The 16006-nt window shown below is 36.1% G+C and overlaps 2 protein-coding genes across 13 annotated transcripts; both read right to left on the bottom strand.

The window, feature by feature from the left end:
* Positions 1-492: 492 nt before the first annotated feature.
* Positions 493-8777, bottom strand: LOC132064803 (uncharacterized). Of its 8 annotated transcripts, none has more exons than XM_059457914.1 (18): positions 8655-8777; positions 8451-8516; positions 7254-7347; positions 6989-7092; positions 6859-6897; positions 6440-6523; positions 5990-6051; positions 4871-4973; positions 4501-4650; positions 4053-4121; positions 3876-3932; positions 3536-3799; positions 2724-2807; positions 2532-2642; positions 2310-2380; positions 1473-1694; positions 1228-1321; positions 493-953 (listed from the first exon to the last, which is right to left on the bottom strand). In XM_059457914.1, exons 1-18 carry the CDS (start codon positions 8724-8726, stop codon positions 675-677), a joined length of 2025 nt encoding a protein of 674 aa, XP_059313897.1. In that variant the 5' UTR covers positions 8727-8777; the 3' UTR covers positions 493-674. The 8 variants fall into 8 exon arrangements, with proteins under 8 accessions (XP_059313897.1, XP_059313896.1, XP_059313898.1 ...); XM_059457913.1 differs by having other exon boundaries at positions 493-962; positions 8655-8775; XM_059457915.1 differs by having other exon boundaries at positions 493-962; positions 8463-8516; positions 8655-8775.
* Positions 8778-11183: 2406 nt separating this feature from the next.
* Positions 11184-15728, bottom strand: LOC132064802 (telomere repeat-binding factor 1-like). 5 transcript variants are annotated; one of them, XR_009416642.1, is made up of 8 exons: positions 15571-15728; positions 13852-14032; positions 13482-13699; positions 13086-13170; positions 12356-12439; positions 11848-12195; positions 11456-11554; positions 11184-11216 (listed from the first exon to the last, which is right to left on the bottom strand). XR_009416642.1 is itself a non-coding variant. In XM_059457911.1 (7 exons), the coding sequence occupies exons 2-7, from the start codon at positions 13999-14001 to the stop codon at positions 11546-11548; spliced, it is 894 nt and encodes a 297-aa protein (XP_059313894.1). In that variant the 5' UTR covers positions 14002-14032; positions 15571-15728; the 3' UTR covers positions 11246-11545. The 5 variants fall into 5 exon arrangements, 4 of the variants coding, with proteins under 4 accessions (XP_059313894.1, XP_059313891.1, XP_059313892.1 ...); XM_059457911.1 differs by lacking the exon at positions 11184-11216 and having other exon boundaries at positions 11246-11554; XM_059457908.1 differs by lacking the exons at positions 11184-11216; positions 11456-11554 and having other exon boundaries at positions 11620-12195.
* Positions 15729-16006: the final 278 nt, after the last annotated feature.

Below are 16006 nucleotides of genomic sequence, written 5' to 3'. Positions count from 1 at the left end.
AATTAAAGACCAGTGCCTTTGAAGGGCAATCCGCACAAAATAATGATTTACGAATTGATCATGCTTGCAGAAACTTTACTCAATATCTTTTTTAAGAGTTGTTAGGCTTCTTATAATACGAATGATACCTCAGAAATCAGAATATCGATCACAGAGAGTTTGAAAGAGGAGCTTAAAGTGGCACAAATTTTTGTTTGATACTCTAAAATGAGTGTGGACTATTTTCCACTAAGACGTGCTATATATTGCCACTGTAATTATTAGACTTAGTTGTTCCTATTTCATTTTTATTTATGGCTAACTTGAAATATATTGAACTGTATGGCATTGGAAGGAAAGTCTAAACTCCCCTCGAGAAATTTGAACACATAAGAAACTGTCAACACATTCAGATATATAAAGCTTCACGTTTGATTATCATTTTGTCTGATCTCATCTTTCTCAAATTTCTCTGTCTCCTACATCATAAATATTCAATTTATCCAACAACAATGCAGCAAAAAATCATCTCTGTATATGTTAAAAATGATAACTGAGCAGTGACTCGAGAAAGCTTATAATATTACAGTAATGTACAACAACAAAACTTTGTACGAAGATCGACCAAAATCCATAGAAACTATACAAGAACCAACTTTCAACCAAACCCCAATTCAACCAACACCTACTTGGCATCAACTACATTTGTATTCTTTTAATAGCTGTGCAACGAACACCAAAAGCTCAACCATCTCAAATCCAGCAGCAGAGACGAAGTCCATGTTTTCACGTTGAGAGTGTCCATTATCATCTATTTGCTCTTCAGCATGTTTGCTGAATGATCCCGAATCTGCCGCTGCTGACCAACTAAGAGGGAGGGAGCTTCCAAGTGCAGTTTTTAATTGACTTGCCTCGTTTATAATATTGTCCAATGACTCCGAGGAGCAGTTCTCCATATATTCGGATGCAGCTGACTCTTTAAACTACACAATACAACAAATTTTATCAAACAACTTACAATGGCCAAACCTGAGGGAATTTTTGCTCATGGTCAAACCTCAAGTAGACTAAATAAACCATTAAGCTACGCAATGCTAACGATTAATACAGAACACGAAATATCTTTTCTGATCGCTACCTTAGTGCTATTTGTTTATGCATTCACCTCTCCTAAGAGGCTGTCTATGTTTATGATGAATTATTGGCTTCTAATGGAATCCTCTGCAAAAACTAGGAAACAAGTACTACCTTTAAAAGTGAAAGACGAAGCCTCCTAACTGCACGAATTAGATGCTCCATACTTTCTAAGCTCTCTTTTAGAGTTGCATTCTCTATCTTCATCCTGAAAAGGGGTAAACACAGAAATGACAGGAGAAATTATGAGATGCCAAAGAAATATGTTCTCTCAGTCACATTATTTCCTTTTATGAGCACCAGTAGTAGGAAGCAGTTCTAAAATGTAACGGACGCATAAGCATAATTTCAAGCAATACCTAGCAAAATCCATGTTATTGTTAGGCCTCCTATCAGCAAAATTTGCTTCAGAATCTTGATGAGTGTCAGCATCATTTCCATCTGAATCTTGTATACCAGTCCAGCGTCTCAAATAAGAAGTTTTCAGCAGATTTTTCAATCTTCCATCTTTTTCCTGAGGAGTCCTTTTCACTGCAATCTCACCAAGAGATTTTCCTTGTCTATAGGCCTGATTAACTTTCCTACAACATTTAGCCATGTAGCGATGAGCTGGTGACCATTTTGAACAAGCAACTTTAAATATGTTGGAGAAGTTGAGCAAGGAAGAACGGGCATAGCAGTCCAATTTACATACTGGTGATGTTCTTTTAATGAGCAGGCCAATAATAATAGTGTGTGTAGGTCAAAACTCTCATCACTGTTTTAAGCAGGATTTATTGCTACCAATAGCGTCATCACCATATACGTTTTTTTTTTTGAAAACTAGCGTCATCCCATATACTCTCCCATGTTTTTTCCTGTTCAACCCATTGCTTTTGGTATATTGGATGACATTCTATACCTTCGTGCCTTCTTAGCGTTTTGAGCATCCAAACCCATGCTTATTGCTATAAATTATAATAAATGTCATTCTACACCTGCCGGCCTTCATGTCAAATCTTACGTTATTTCCTTTCAGAATCTTAAAGATTAATAAAGCCCAAGAGAATCTTTCAAGGAAAATTCCACAATAATTCCTTTTTAAAAAGCAAGTTTTAAGATGCTCCTTTGACAGAAAGGGTACACACGAAAAACAATGGGGACGAAAATGAAGCTGTTCCTATCATACAGACAGTTAACCGGAAATAGAAACATACTCTTGTAATGATTGATGGTCCTGATTCAACTGAGCCAATTCCATGAGAGCTTTGACTTTCTCATTTGTAACCTTAAAAAATTACGTACATATATCAGCCCAATTTACAGATTCACTCCAAGCCCCACATTATGATATAGCAGTGTTACTAAATAAAAGTGATGAGAGTGATAGATGGGGGGTAGAAGTGATCGATAAAGGAAGCAAACGCTCAGCGGAATACTTGTAGTAAGTTCATCTGGAGCTCCTCAATTTTTTTCTGCAGAGCTGCATTGACATTCCTCTCCAATAAGTGTCGTTCTTCTTGTTGTGACAGAAGTAATAATGTCTCGACCTGAATTGGAAAGAGAAAATGATTGAGTTAGCACATATTTACAATTTGAAAGTGCTCAGTTTTACTCAACAGTTGCGAAACCTTCTCGTTTAGTGCCAGAGCAAGGGCTTTAGAAGCATCATTATTTCCAACAGTAATGGTAGTTGTCACGCTAGGCTCATTCCTCTGCAACAGGTAGAGATAGAGAAACTTCAGAAACATGTTGACATCCTCTTCTGTTCAGAAGCTATCGTTCATTCTTGCTAGATTACATTGCAAAAGAACATAAAGCTAATTGAAATAGTAATAAGCAAAGTATCCCATCCTCCTCCGACATGACTGCAGATATCAGCAGAAGCATTTCATGATTTTTTAAGCATCAACGTTTCGGAATTAAAAGAGAGAAGCCACTAAGGGAACAAGTCTTCTTACTTTCTTAGTTACCATTTTAGGAAATTGAGAACCTTCTCCAAGAAACAACTTACAAAATCTCAGGAGACGAACGTGAAAATGATATTTATCCTATCTCTTTGACAAAAAAAAACACATAAAGACCACAAGCTAAACTTTTTTTTTCAAACCACGAAAAACGTGCGGAAACTTGCACAAGCACATATCAATTATTAATAGCAATACTAACGCAAATGGAAGTCTGAGAACATAAAATCTGAACCATCAACTGCTACCACCTCCACTAGTCCTTCTCTTTCTTTGACAGATATGTTATACATTTGTTATTATCACCATGACATTCAAAGAAAGGCAATAGCTTTAGCCCCTTGAATCTACATCATTATTAGTGCATAACTGAGAAACTCGAGTGGCAACAGAAACCTTCTTATGACAGAAAACTCCTAGAAGAGAACACTACCAAAATAAAATTGAAGGCTGGAGCAAAAGTAAGAACTAACTACCTTAAAGATCAAACTTGAACCATCATCATTGTTTATCCGAACATCTTGATATTCAAGTTCATTGAACTTTAAATAATCCACTCGAGAAGAATTTAAGTCTCTCTCACTCATGCTGCAGCCCTTGAGCTTTTCGTCCACCATGTTCATAGCTGATTTAATATGAGAAAATCCCTCATCAAGTAAGCTTGTAATATTAAGTCTATGCTGAGAAAGATAGTGGCGAAATGCCGATATTTGAGCCCTGAGCTTCTTTTCTGAAAGAATCTGCACATTAGGCCTTTCAGTAATCCATACAAAGACTGGTGCTTTATATTCCATTTCAGAGTAACAATATTCATACTTTCTGTTTTTCCAAGGTGCGCACTTCTTTTTTCAAGTGATTTTCTATTTCAAGACCCTGAAAACCAAAACACAAGTACAAAAAAATTGAGAGAAGAGAACAATCAAATGATTAAGAATGGAGTAGAACAGTAAGCTTCTGCAATATTGAACAAATAGCAGACGAGAAACTACATACTACTTGTAGCTTGTTGTGAAGATTATCCAAAGATTTTCGTAGTGTCTCCACTTGTTCTTCCAAAGCATTCTGTCTGAGGAAAGTTAGTCAAGATCATATAATAAGTTTGAACAATTTTTTTTGTTTTTGATAAGTTTGAACAATTAATGAAATAATCGGTCCACAATAACAATTATTTAGTGATTTGGAATTCCAAATTCCTTGCATTTAGATTAACATAACAGTCGAATTTTGTGAACCAAGGAAGTCTGAATGGAAATATGTGCAAAAAATGAAAAGGAGCATCAATTTGTAGTTTGTTTTTTGGCAGTGGAAACTTGTAATTACGGAGATGGATGAAATAATTTGGAATAAACTTGGATGAAAAGCGGCTCAAGTGATTTGAGACAGAGCATCAGTTATAACCAGTAACGTCCAAGTTTTAGACTGCTAACTTTCTGGAACTCACAATGTACTTAGAGGTGGATGTTTCCTCAGGATTGCTGAAAGTCCACATTTCGGACGGATCATGCAGGAGGCACTCACATTTGTCTTCCCAGGATGCATCTTCAATATCCTCCAATGACTGCCGTCTGATCTCATAGAACTTATGAACAACCTATTGCACAAAATAACATCTTCAAACTTGGGAAGGGTAGATAATTATCAGTAATGAAAGGGACATGGTGTTTCTTTCTTATCTGTTGAGAGTTCCATTGATAAAAATATTGCATACATGGAATGTTACACACGTAGAGATGGAACACTTTTGTTTATACAGTTTAATTCTGTAACAATTATGCATACGGATTCACAGGGAGGGCATTAGAACTAAGTACCTCCTTGAAAGCCTCATCCAAGCTCTCTTCCCTGTCCATATCACTCTGCAAAGTAGCCGTCAATATTTTCTCTTCAAGTAATACACAATTTAGCTCTTCGATCCTGCGTCAAAGAGGGAACACAAGGGCAATATAATGTTACACTGCATATATTCCCAGAATTGTTTCTAGATAGTTTTGTATATTGCAACAGGATTTTTTGTGGAGACTACGGGTAGAACATATTCATCTCATGAAGGCTATGGCTGCTTTTTCAGAAGTCAGGTTCTGGAGAGTTTAAAAATTCTAAACAACTTAAAACACCAAATCACATTTTTTGTGGATAAAGAAATCAGCACATCATGAAAGTGTCCAACTCAAAAAAAGTTGCTGCTTAGAAACATCAACTGTTCAGATCCTTGTAGAAGTTACTTCCTTTGCACTCAATTTCCAATGGGAGGAGTGGCAAAATGCAAGAAAGACGAAGAATAAAAGAAGAGCAAGAGTTCCGTAATCATGAAATTAGGGGATACACCACTTTAACACCCAAATCCTACTCACCACCAATTAAAAACAAATTGCTAAGTTCCTAACTCCGTTGCTTCTCTAATACAGTAAGAGGTCAAAAACACCAGTATCCATATCTTTTCTATATATCTTTTCTATTCTACATTGTCCAATCTAATCTGCAGCCAGTATGGACTTTTGAGGTAAAACCTAAAACACAAAAACAAAAAACAAAAAAAGGTAAAACCTAAAAACGTTAGTTTGTGTGCTATCGCAGCTATTCATCAAGCCTTCTTGCGCTTTGCTTTGGCTGTTCCAAAAGGTAAGGTGATAAAGCTCACCGCCTAACAGTTATTAGAAAAAGGGTTTTTTGAAGATAAGACTCCTAATGCTGCCAGCAGTTCCTTGGAAGTGAAATGGGAAGTAAACCATTTGACAGCATGGTACATGTTATTTAGAAGAACATATTTTGCGGGGACACTAGGGCTTAGAATAGATATTTTAAAACTGTTCCTGTTGCTACTGTGGTGCTTATTTGTAATTATCAATTTATCCACAGGAGAAATATGCCACTCCGAACTAATGAGAAAAACAAAACCAAATGCCAATTAACAGCTAAAAAATAAATAAAACCTCTGGTGAAGTTCATGAAATCCTCTTGACATAAGCTCCTCCTTCTCCTTAGCCTTTTCAGCCTGCAACATTTGTAGAGCATGTTTAAAAGCCTTGGAATTATATATGTGAGCGATGAACTATACATGTAATCTCACACTAATTTCATTTTAAACAGCCAAACGCAACTCTCTGCATCAATTATATAAATCTGGTTCTCCAAAAACATTTATATCTAGATTTTTCAACAGTAACAAGCAGTAATAGATATGTAAAGGGTGTTAATCACACCTTCTTCTCTCCACCTTTCCCTTCTTTTTTTGATGAAGTAACATATTTCTTTTCTCTCCCTTTCGCTTTCCCCCTTTTCTTAATTTTTCTTTTTTGAGTGCAGCAGGGGGAAGGGGGTGTTCAGGCGAGGGGGAGGGGGGTGGGGGGATGAGAACTCAGAAGGAAAGAAATCTTGACAACCTCCATTACGGCATGGTCCCGCTCAGAAAATGCAGCAGCAACACAACCTTGAAAAAATTTAAGCTGCTTTTCTGCTTCTATATTCTGGAGTAAAATAGAAAATGGGCCAAGTTAAAAAATATTGGACTATAATGCACTTTCTAATAAATTGACTCTAAATCCACCAAAAATGAACATCTAAAACATCTAAGTTGCAAGCTCTTAGCATTACAAGAACCAGAATTATAATGAAATTTGGGTCATCCCCCAAAACAGAAACCATTTAACAGTAAAAGTGAAAGAGAAAAGAAAGCTTCAGAGCAATATTACACACTAAATAAATTATAATAACAAGCACATGATGCACCTCCAGACCCAAATATTTATGCTTTCTCTTTCCTATACTGGGGATAGGGAAGGGAGAAGAGCAAAGAGAAGACCTTGGAAACTTCTGCACTGTGTAGATCAGCCAGTTGACCCTAACCAAGTGAAGATGGGAAAAAAGTCCATCTGTAAGATTAATAGCACAGCGTTCCTGCAATGACATAAACAAATAGTTGTAAACCTTACTTTGATGTGATAAGCTTCTGACAGCTCTTCTTGAAGATTCTGATTTTCTCGTGTGCAAGCAGCTAGTTTCTTTTTCAAGTTTTCTGTCTCCTGCTCCAACCCAGCTATCCTAATTGGTTAAAAAAGCCATTTTAAAATGTCATAAAGACAAATTCCCCTCTTCCCTCCAACGCAAAAGAAAAGGAGAGAGAACATAAACAAGGAAAACAACCTAAATATAAATGACTAGCTTCCTCCCGATCCCAAAAGAAAAAGAAAGTTATACCTATGATTAGGCACACGAGTAGGCAGCCCAATAATGCTAGGTCCAGTTTGTTGCATGCATAGTTGTTCAATATCTTTATGCAATTCATCACGCTCTAAACAAGAAACCACAATATATTAGATTATACACAATCTTCTCACTTATTAATCACTTACAGGCTACACCAGTGCAAAGAAGCTGGAAAGGTTCAGAACAATGTTAAAACATGCTTGGACAAGAACGCGTAAAATAGATTAGCATGAATGAAGAAGCTTGAGGTAATAACACCATATTTTATTCATTCTTAACTACAGAACCGTTCTGGAGTCATCAAAACTAGCTCAACAATGAAAAATGCTATGCTGGTATCGTCTAATCAAAAGTAACAAGCGCATTATGTCTGTTGAGAACTTGCAAACTTCAAATTATTCAAAATATCTTTTTTATTTTCTACACATATATATGTTTCAGAAGGACTGTAAGTCCCTTCTATTATCTTAGAAGGGCCTGCATTCTATAGGTGAATCAGTCACCTATAGAATCTTAAAACCATATGTAAAAGCTGCGAGGCGTTATCTGAAGTGTCCGACTCATACTACATAGCATTCACAACAGCAAGTTGCTTCATGCCTACGTGAACTTATAATATCTCCTTCTTGAAACCGGTTAAATTCAAGATTTGACGAACCGCTCACATCCTCTCCCACCGCTGCCACCTCTTTCCCAAACCTTTAGTCCGTTCTTTTTGGGTCACTGTATACCCTAGCATTTGCAGTAAACATTTCATGACTATATTCCACCAGTTTTACCTTTTTAACAGGAGAGTTGCATTAACATCTCAGTAATATGCAGGCGCAAAACTGCATCCCCTCAACCCTTTAACAAAGTATATACCCCTCGCAACTCTATCAGAAAAAAAACTATATAAGAAAGATGTCCTTACTAATTGCATAAAGTACTAGTATAGTCCCCATACATGATTCACCTTCTAACCTATATTATATTCTACAAGTAATGCATAAACATCGAATAGTTTTAACAAGCAAGTAGTGCACATCATTTTTTAGGAGTAGTTGTATGTATCAAAATCTAGTCATATACACTTTTATTCTCAACTTGGTGTTTAGTAAAGAAATTTTACCCTTAACATAAAAAAAAAAAAAAAAGTTCCACACTCACATACAAATACAGAAACTATAACTAACAAAGATGTCTAACATGTAAGCATACCACGTTCCAATTCTTTGATCCGAGCACGCAAAGATGCATTATCGTTGTCCATGGCTGAAAAAATAAAGCAACTATTTATAATTCATACTCCTACTATAATAATTATGTTGTGATAAACAATTTTCTCATAAATTTTAAACAAAGGATAAAGAAAACTGGATTTTGATGAAGAAGAATGAATTAATTAACAACCCTAGAAAGCCAAGAACTGATGCTTCGCCTTTTTTGATTTCCCTCTTTTCTTGCAGGTTGGAGACAGGACATATATATAAACTTATGATTACTTCATTAAAATAATAGTAATACTCTTATCTTTCTGGTTTCTTTCCGTGGTTATTCTATCATTTATTTATTATTGAATTCTTTTTATTACATAAAGAACGTGCTACTGTGCTAGCATTATTTGGAAACAATCTGTCATTAACTTGTAGTTTTGCGGAAAATATGCTTGTACCAAAGTTTAAATATAGATGGCAAAACATAATTGAAATTCGTATGATAAAAAATTTACCGCTAGATTTGTGTATTCGTTTTTTTTCTTTTTTTTATGTGCATGACTTTTGGATCCACTTATTTATCCCCCATATTATACCATTACGAATTACTCCATTATATTGTCTTTATTGATAACTTAGAGCTTGCAAAGATTTAAATCTCTTAAAACATTTTTCATCATAATTTTCTAGTCGAAGTTATGCATGCTTATCGTTACGTTAAGATAAAAAATACTTTTGATTTAGATTTTGTCTTCCTTTTCTAACCTATACATATGAAAGATTTACTTCCCTTTATAATTTATTTCCAAAAACTCACTCCGTAATTATTACCCCCATAGAGTTAAGTCGTACACGTACACAAGCTGGTTCGAATACTATGTTATAACAAAAAAAATCCATGACGCGTACATGTAGTTACAGCATGTTCTGTCAAGCTTCTAAAATCAATTTATTTTAAAAAGTACCTTTTTCAGAAGTACTTTTGGCGAAAACTAATTTGTGTTTGGCCAATTAATTTAGAAACACTTTTAATCAGTAATTAATTTTAGCCAAACTTTTAAAAAATGCTTGTAAGTCTATTTTTCTCAAAAATACTTTTCAAAAAAGTGTTTTTAGACAAAAGCTATTATTTTTAATTTCTGGAAAACTACTTATGCTATTCCCCAAAAACACTTATTTTCTCCAAAAGCTTGATCAAACACCTCATTAGTCTATACTTCCTCTCTCCGCAAAACATTCTCCTCTTACGCGAACCTCCAAAACATAGTTATTTTGCTGAATCGTAATTTGCATATACACTTACCAAATACTGCTTCTGATTGGGATGCTGATTTAATTTTAAAACATGGTTAAAATCTAGCAAAATGATCCAAAACTAAACAGGCCAGCTCAATTGGGATCGTGGAAACTTATTTATTCAGAATTCAGCCTTCTTGACTCACTGGAATGGAAAGTCATATCGTCAATTCTTTGTTTCATCAGTTCAAATCTTGTGCAAGGACCTAAGACTAGAAATACAACTACTTAGGTGAATCCCTGTTTGCATTTACAAGTACATTTCACAAGTCTGGAACTCTCTATTCCCCCCTTGAAGGTGCCCATGTTCGGCTGGTGAAGAGGGACATGAATATGAAACTTTTTGAAAGGCTTTACCATCACAAACACTGCATTATACATTTCCATTACTTTTTACCATATTTACAAGCCAACAAGTGAGTTGGCTAAAGATTTGGATATAAACAAACTGGAAGAAAATCCAGCAAAGCTCTAAGTGGCATATTTAGGGATGGCAGTGGTGCGGTGCGGTGCGGGTGCGGTGCGGGTTCTGTCTAAACCCACAAAATTATAACCCGCCCCGCCCCGCCCCGCATTGCCTCTAAACCCACGAAAACCCGCCCCGCACCCACACCCACATAAAACCGCCCCGCCCCGCCCCGCGTTCTTGTTTAAATTTTTTTTTTTTTTTTTTTTTTTGAAAATTACAACCGGTAAAATTTGAAAGATACCAGGAGACAAATTTACAATTCCACATATACTCTTCTGAAATATTCTTTGATAGCATAAGCCGAATGGTGATTTAAAAGCAAGTGAAACTTTTAGATCCCTTATATAGCTCATTAAACCATAGAACTATGGAATGATAGCTTTTTATCCATATCAATCATATCATTTCTTCAATTTGAAACTCAAAAGCAGAGGACAAAATTAATTTTTAAAAATTAAAAAGAGTTGTTTAATAGTTACAACGAAAAAAGAGTCAAAAGATTCTTAATTAGAAATTTCAATCAAATGGATCGATCGAGTTGTCAATTCGTTCACCTAAAAGCTCTAGGAAGTAACTTTAATTTTATTTGATAGAACTAAATATCGAGTAGCTCAACTTTTGGTATATGTGGTTTATTAATAATTAATTATGTCGACAAGCTAGAACTTATTCTGATCAATGGACTAATATATTTAATTTCAATTATTACATATCACGTTTCTTCCGAATCTACAGCTTTCCTCAAAAGCAGTTGAGGACAAAATTATATTTGTTTAAAGTTTCTCTACTTTAAAAAATTTTAGTCCCTAACCCACACCCGCACCCGCCCCGCACAAAATTAATTTTTAAAAATTTAGACCCGCACCGCCCCGCACTCCCGCGCATACCCGCACCCGCGCATACCCACAGTTGCCTAAACCCGCCCCGCCCCGCACCCGCACCGCCCCATTGCCATCCCTAGGCATATTGAGCCTCAACTCTGGAAAGTTCCATCTGCGCATTTACAGAGAAAGTAACAGTAAGAAAAGGAATAGGGAATCAGCTTTGCCCTAACTTATTAGAAAGAATATAACATTTACTGCACTGGTTATGTTGTTGTATAACATTTACTGCACAGCGACAAACTGCAAACTAGATAGGTAGTACCTAGCTGCCTAATCAGCCAAAAAGACTCGTGATATCAAATTTCCATTCACAAGAACATGCATTGCAGAGGAACGACATAAACATACATAAAGATGCTTGTGAGTCTGTTTATTGTTGAAATGGGGAGAACTTTGAACCATCAACCGATATGTTATTAAGTCATTCCAGCTCTCCAATTAATAAACCTATAACAGAAATGGATCAACAAAAATTTTAATAGAGAGAATTCGGTAGCAACATCTATCCAAAATTAGAGAAATGTCATCTGAAGTAAATCTGAAGAGAAACCAAGAATACAAAAAGGTAAAACAAGTCCATTGAGGGGTCTTGAGTCCTAGGACATTGACTAAAAAACACCAAAGGATAAAGGAAAAGTTGTCTCACTTACAAGGAAAAGAAAGAAAAGAGAAGGGGACTGGGGGAATGGTACAATCAAGAAAAACCAAGTAACTGATCTGATATTATACAAATATCTTACCGTCCTTGGGGTGCTTCTCCCTCGTAGTGCCTTCATTGCAGCTTCTGCAAAGGCTTGTGCAGCTTCGGCTTCAGCCTCAGCAACATCAGCCACTCTAGAAGCATCCTCAGCTTCTGCTATGGCTACTTCTGCTTCTGCAACAGCTTGTGCAGCAGCAGCTGCTGCCTCTTGAGGTATCATACTCATCTTAGTTAATTCCAAATCTACTTGAGCCTTAGTGAGCATGTTTATATCATCCTCATCAACCCTAGAGGAGATCCTCTGCCTGCTTTCCAAGAGAGGAACGGAAGGGATTCTTCTTCTGTCAGACAATACTGGCATTGGTGCTATTCTATACTTTCGCTTCATCTACAAAAGAAAAAGACATCCTTAATATTATAATCAGCATGAATCTAACTACTGACCATCATTCATGAATTTGAATCTGCCAGTTCATATTGGCTTCACACTCTAAGTTAAGGGCAAGATAAGCAACACATGAAGTATGAATTGCAAAACTGAATATCACCTTAATAAGTCTCCCAGTTGCAGTTAAATACTTAAGTTTCGCTGAAAGTAGCCTTTTAAAGTTTGGAGGTGCCCAGTATTGATCCTACAAGAAATAAAAAGTATTGAATATAATAGACTGACAGATGTAGCCATAATTTACAACTTTTTCTAGGGATTAAATTTTTATGAATGTTGACCTTTATGCATTATCAAAAGTTATGACATGGTGCCTCACTTTTGAGGCCATCTCTTAATGTTACAATCATAGAAGGTAACATTCAGTTCACACTGAACAGGATGCTAAACCAGGACCCATCTATACTTAAAAAGTATTTGACAAAATTAGACTTGTACAATTCTAGATACAGTTGATCTACTGCTGTGCACACCAATAGTCAGATGCTTAAAGAACTTGTGTCTCTAGGCACATAAAGATAAATGACTGCACACGCAAAGAACTAAACAACAACAACACCAAGCCCAAAGATAATCCCACTATGTGGGGTCTGGGGACACAAAGAACTAAAGCTATATGTAATAAATGAGTTTCAGAAAAGCTCATACTTGAATTAGCAAGAAGCACCAATACCAAACACCATTCAGAATGTTATTGATGGCACGACAAGCAAGACTTAAAATTCCAAAACATGTGAGAGGCCCTAAGAAAGAATATTGTGCAATATAACTAAGCAATACTGCTCTAAATTGTCCTACTTTTCGCACATTAAGCTCAACAAGAAGATGAGTACCTCTATGTATGTAGCTATAGTAGTCTTGTTGGAACCACCCAGCTCCTTCAAGTTGCTTATAGCCTCCATTATAAGATTATCCAATCTATAATAGTAGCAAAGCAGCACCACTTAGAGATAGTCGTCCTTCCAGCAAGAAAAGTAAGACCAAGAAATGGAACTTAACAAACTGATGATGAGGCTAGGACAACTTTTAGCCATCTACCACCGTCAGAATGCTAAACACTAAACAAGAATTATTACTTGGACATAACATGCGTAGAATGTGAAAATAATTAATACAACAAAAGTCTGAAATCATGCAGAAGCCAGCATTTAACTAAATCCGTGAGCACAAGCAAATGTAGAAGGCTACAACTTGAGTCATTCTGTAACATGTAATGAGCAAGGTTTGACCTTATGATAGATCTTTTTGACCCACCAATCTGTGGAGTACCACTAGAAGTAGTAGCTAGTCTTGCTTCAGCAATTTCCTCATCACTATGAGCCTCAGTGGTAACAGCTAAAGAACTCTCCTCCTGTTTATGGGCTTGATTCATTCTTTTGAGAGCCAACCTTGCTTTCTCTCTAGAACCCCAGCCATTTGCCATCACGCTCATGTTCCTCCACTTGTCCTGAACATCAACTAAGACAAATTAACATAGCATGCATAGATGCATAGCTGAAGAGAAAAAAATAAGCTATGTAACCTTCATTGACTCAAATGACACCAAAGCATCCTCTCAGCAAAAGAGAATTTTATCCTAAAAGAAAAGGGAAATTCTACCTTCAGATCTACATTTGAACGCGAGTTCAACACTCCACTAAATTCTGGGTCCTTGAGGATTGTCCGCCATTTGCCTGGTCCATGCTTACGCACCCCAGCTTTAAGAGCAGCTTCTTCGTCTGGAGTCCACTTCTGTTTAGGTGCACCCATCCAAGTATTAAAAAATTAGCCTTCGAACAACCTAATCAGAAAACCATAAAAATGTGTCAACAACACCGAAGAAGATGTTTGGAAACAAATAAGATGCAGACTAAGAATTATGAATCTGGACGAGTAACATAACCTCACATAATCAACACAAACCTATTCATTCGAATGACAGTGGATAGTACAACATATGGAAACTGCCCCAAAAGCAATATGTAATTCATGCTTCTTATAACATCTTTGCACTCGACTCACCCAACACCATGCACAGAGCTATTGTTCAAGAGTCATGACCTCTACCAACAGACACGGGCAATAAACATTCAGTGAAGGTGTTAATACATAATAAAATTCCAATTCTGTTTCTCAATATCTGGAATTTGTTTTTTCAGTTTCAATAAAATATAATAAATAGAGAAGCAGAATTCAAGGAACAAATATCTTGTCTTCTAAAAGTCCTCCAAGTGCTTTGTCCACGTAAATCTTTCATCTTCTGTTTGTGCATTGCTCTCGATACCTCAAGCTAATTCCTTTTGCATAGGCTTAACAAATCCTAGAATAGCTTTAAAATAAAGGCAATCAATCAAACAAATAGACATTGCCTGTAAATTTAAGAACCATTCCAATAGAGATTTCTTTAGCTAAACTAAGCATCCTCTTAATCACACTGCAGTCCTCTATGCTTTCCTAACTTTCAACATACAAGCTTTAATCCTAAGGTCTTGATCACAAAAAACAAATTCAAACAAATTTCAACAAATCAAGTGATGCAGAAATAGGTGCCCCAGTGCGGAGGTTGGCTATGGACGGTTTTAGGAGAGGTAGAGGAAGGCCAAAGAAATATTGGGGAGAGGTGATTAGGCAGGACATGGCGCAGTTTCAGATTACCGAGGACATGACCTTAGATAGGAGGTTGTGGAGGGCTCAGATTAGGATAGAAGGCTAGTAGGTAGTCTCGCTTTTCTGTCGCACTAGTAGGCGTAGTTTTGCTCTACTTTTTATTGCCCTTTGTTTCCTGCTTTTATGTGTTGGGTCTTGTCTCTCCATCATGACTTCTTTGCCCTTGTTATTTCTCAGTTTCGCATTGCTTTGATTTGCTTGTCGGTATCTGACTTTTTTCCCCTTGTTTTCTTTTGAGCCGAGGGACTCTCGGAAACAGCCTCCCTACCTTCCAAAGTGAGGGTAAGGTCTGAGTACATTTAACCCTCCCCAGACCCCACACTGTGGGATTCAACTGGGTATGTTGTTGTTGTGTTGCAAGTGATGCAGAAATACAAAAGAACACTAGTAATCATAAAAAGATCATCTTTAAGCCAAATTATGGGAAATCACAAACATAGAAGTCGATCAATTTTCATAAATATATCATCTTTTAGTTGAATTATGGAAATCAAGGAGATGATAAATTTTCATAAACAAATTATGTGAAAGCTGAATAATGTAAAATATCACAAATCGAAACCCTAGTTTTATCCAATAAATTAAAGAATTGTTATAAAAAAAATTGCAATTCAATTAGAAAAAATGATGGAAAGAGAGGAAATGGAAGAAGAGAAGGAGATCGAGAATTACCAAAGAGATCTGCCGAAAGAACGATTAAAGCTTAAGAATTTGAATTCCCCTTTTTATATAGTTTCTGTCATAAATTTCTGGTACAAGGAATGCTTTTCTTTTTTTAAAGGTTGTAGCTTATTTGGTCACTCAGTGTTTAGTAAATTCTGATTTGACACTTCTGAATTTAGGGGTGTTGACACCCAATTTTATCCCTCGTTTATTCCGATTTAGTTTCATGGGCTTCTAATTTTATTGATGATCTAAATACTTTTTACTCATTATTATGTTATTACTATTGCTGCTATTATTTGCAGGTAACGCTACTTTATTATAATTAGTATTTTAATATTACCCTTACATTACTACTTATTTATCACTCGTTAATCATAAAGTTAAGCTAGATAATATTTCTTACGCTATTATTACATTATCTATATATTTATAGTTTGTTATT

Source organism: Lycium ferocissimum, chromosome 7 (genome assembly GCF_029784015.1).
Source record: "Lycium ferocissimum isolate CSIRO_LF1 chromosome 7, AGI_CSIRO_Lferr_CH_V1, whole genome shotgun sequence".
NCBI lineage: Eukaryota > Viridiplantae > Streptophyta > Magnoliopsida > Solanales > Solanaceae > Lycium > Lycium ferocissimum.
The sequence above is the reverse complement of the archived record's forward strand: the minus strand, read 5'-3'. Positions and strand labels throughout refer to the sequence as shown.

What these genes read in the sequence shown, in the direction of transcription:
- LOC132064802 (XM_059457908.1), bottom strand. Translation starts at nt 14,001, where the DNA reads ATGGGTGCACCTAAACAGAAGTGGACTCCAGACGAAGAAGCTGCTCTT. An exon ending in GTTCAAATGTAGATCTGAAG is followed by an intron (nt 13,700 to 13,851) that starts GTAGAATTTCCC and finishes GTTGATGTTCAG; the next exon opens with GACAAGTGGAGGAACATGAG. An exon ending in TCAAAAAGATCTATCATAAG is followed by an intron (nt 13,171 to 13,481) that starts GTCAAACCTTGC and finishes CTACTATTATAG; the next exon opens with ATTGGATAATCTTATAATGG.
- LOC132064803 (XM_059457913.1), bottom strand. Translation starts at nt 8,726, where the DNA reads ATGTCCTGTCTCCAACCTGCAAGAAAAGAGGGAAATCAAAAAAGGCGA. An exon ending in TTTCATGAACTTCACCAGAG is followed by an intron (nt 4,974 to 5,989) that starts GTTTTATTTATT and finishes TCTTTGACGCAG; the next exon opens with GATCGAAGAGCTAAATTGTG. An exon ending in GTTCAAGTTTGATCTTTAAG is followed by an intron (nt 2,808 to 3,535) that starts GTAGTTAGTTCT and finishes TACCTGTTGCAG; the next exon opens with AGGAATGAGCCTAGCGTGAC.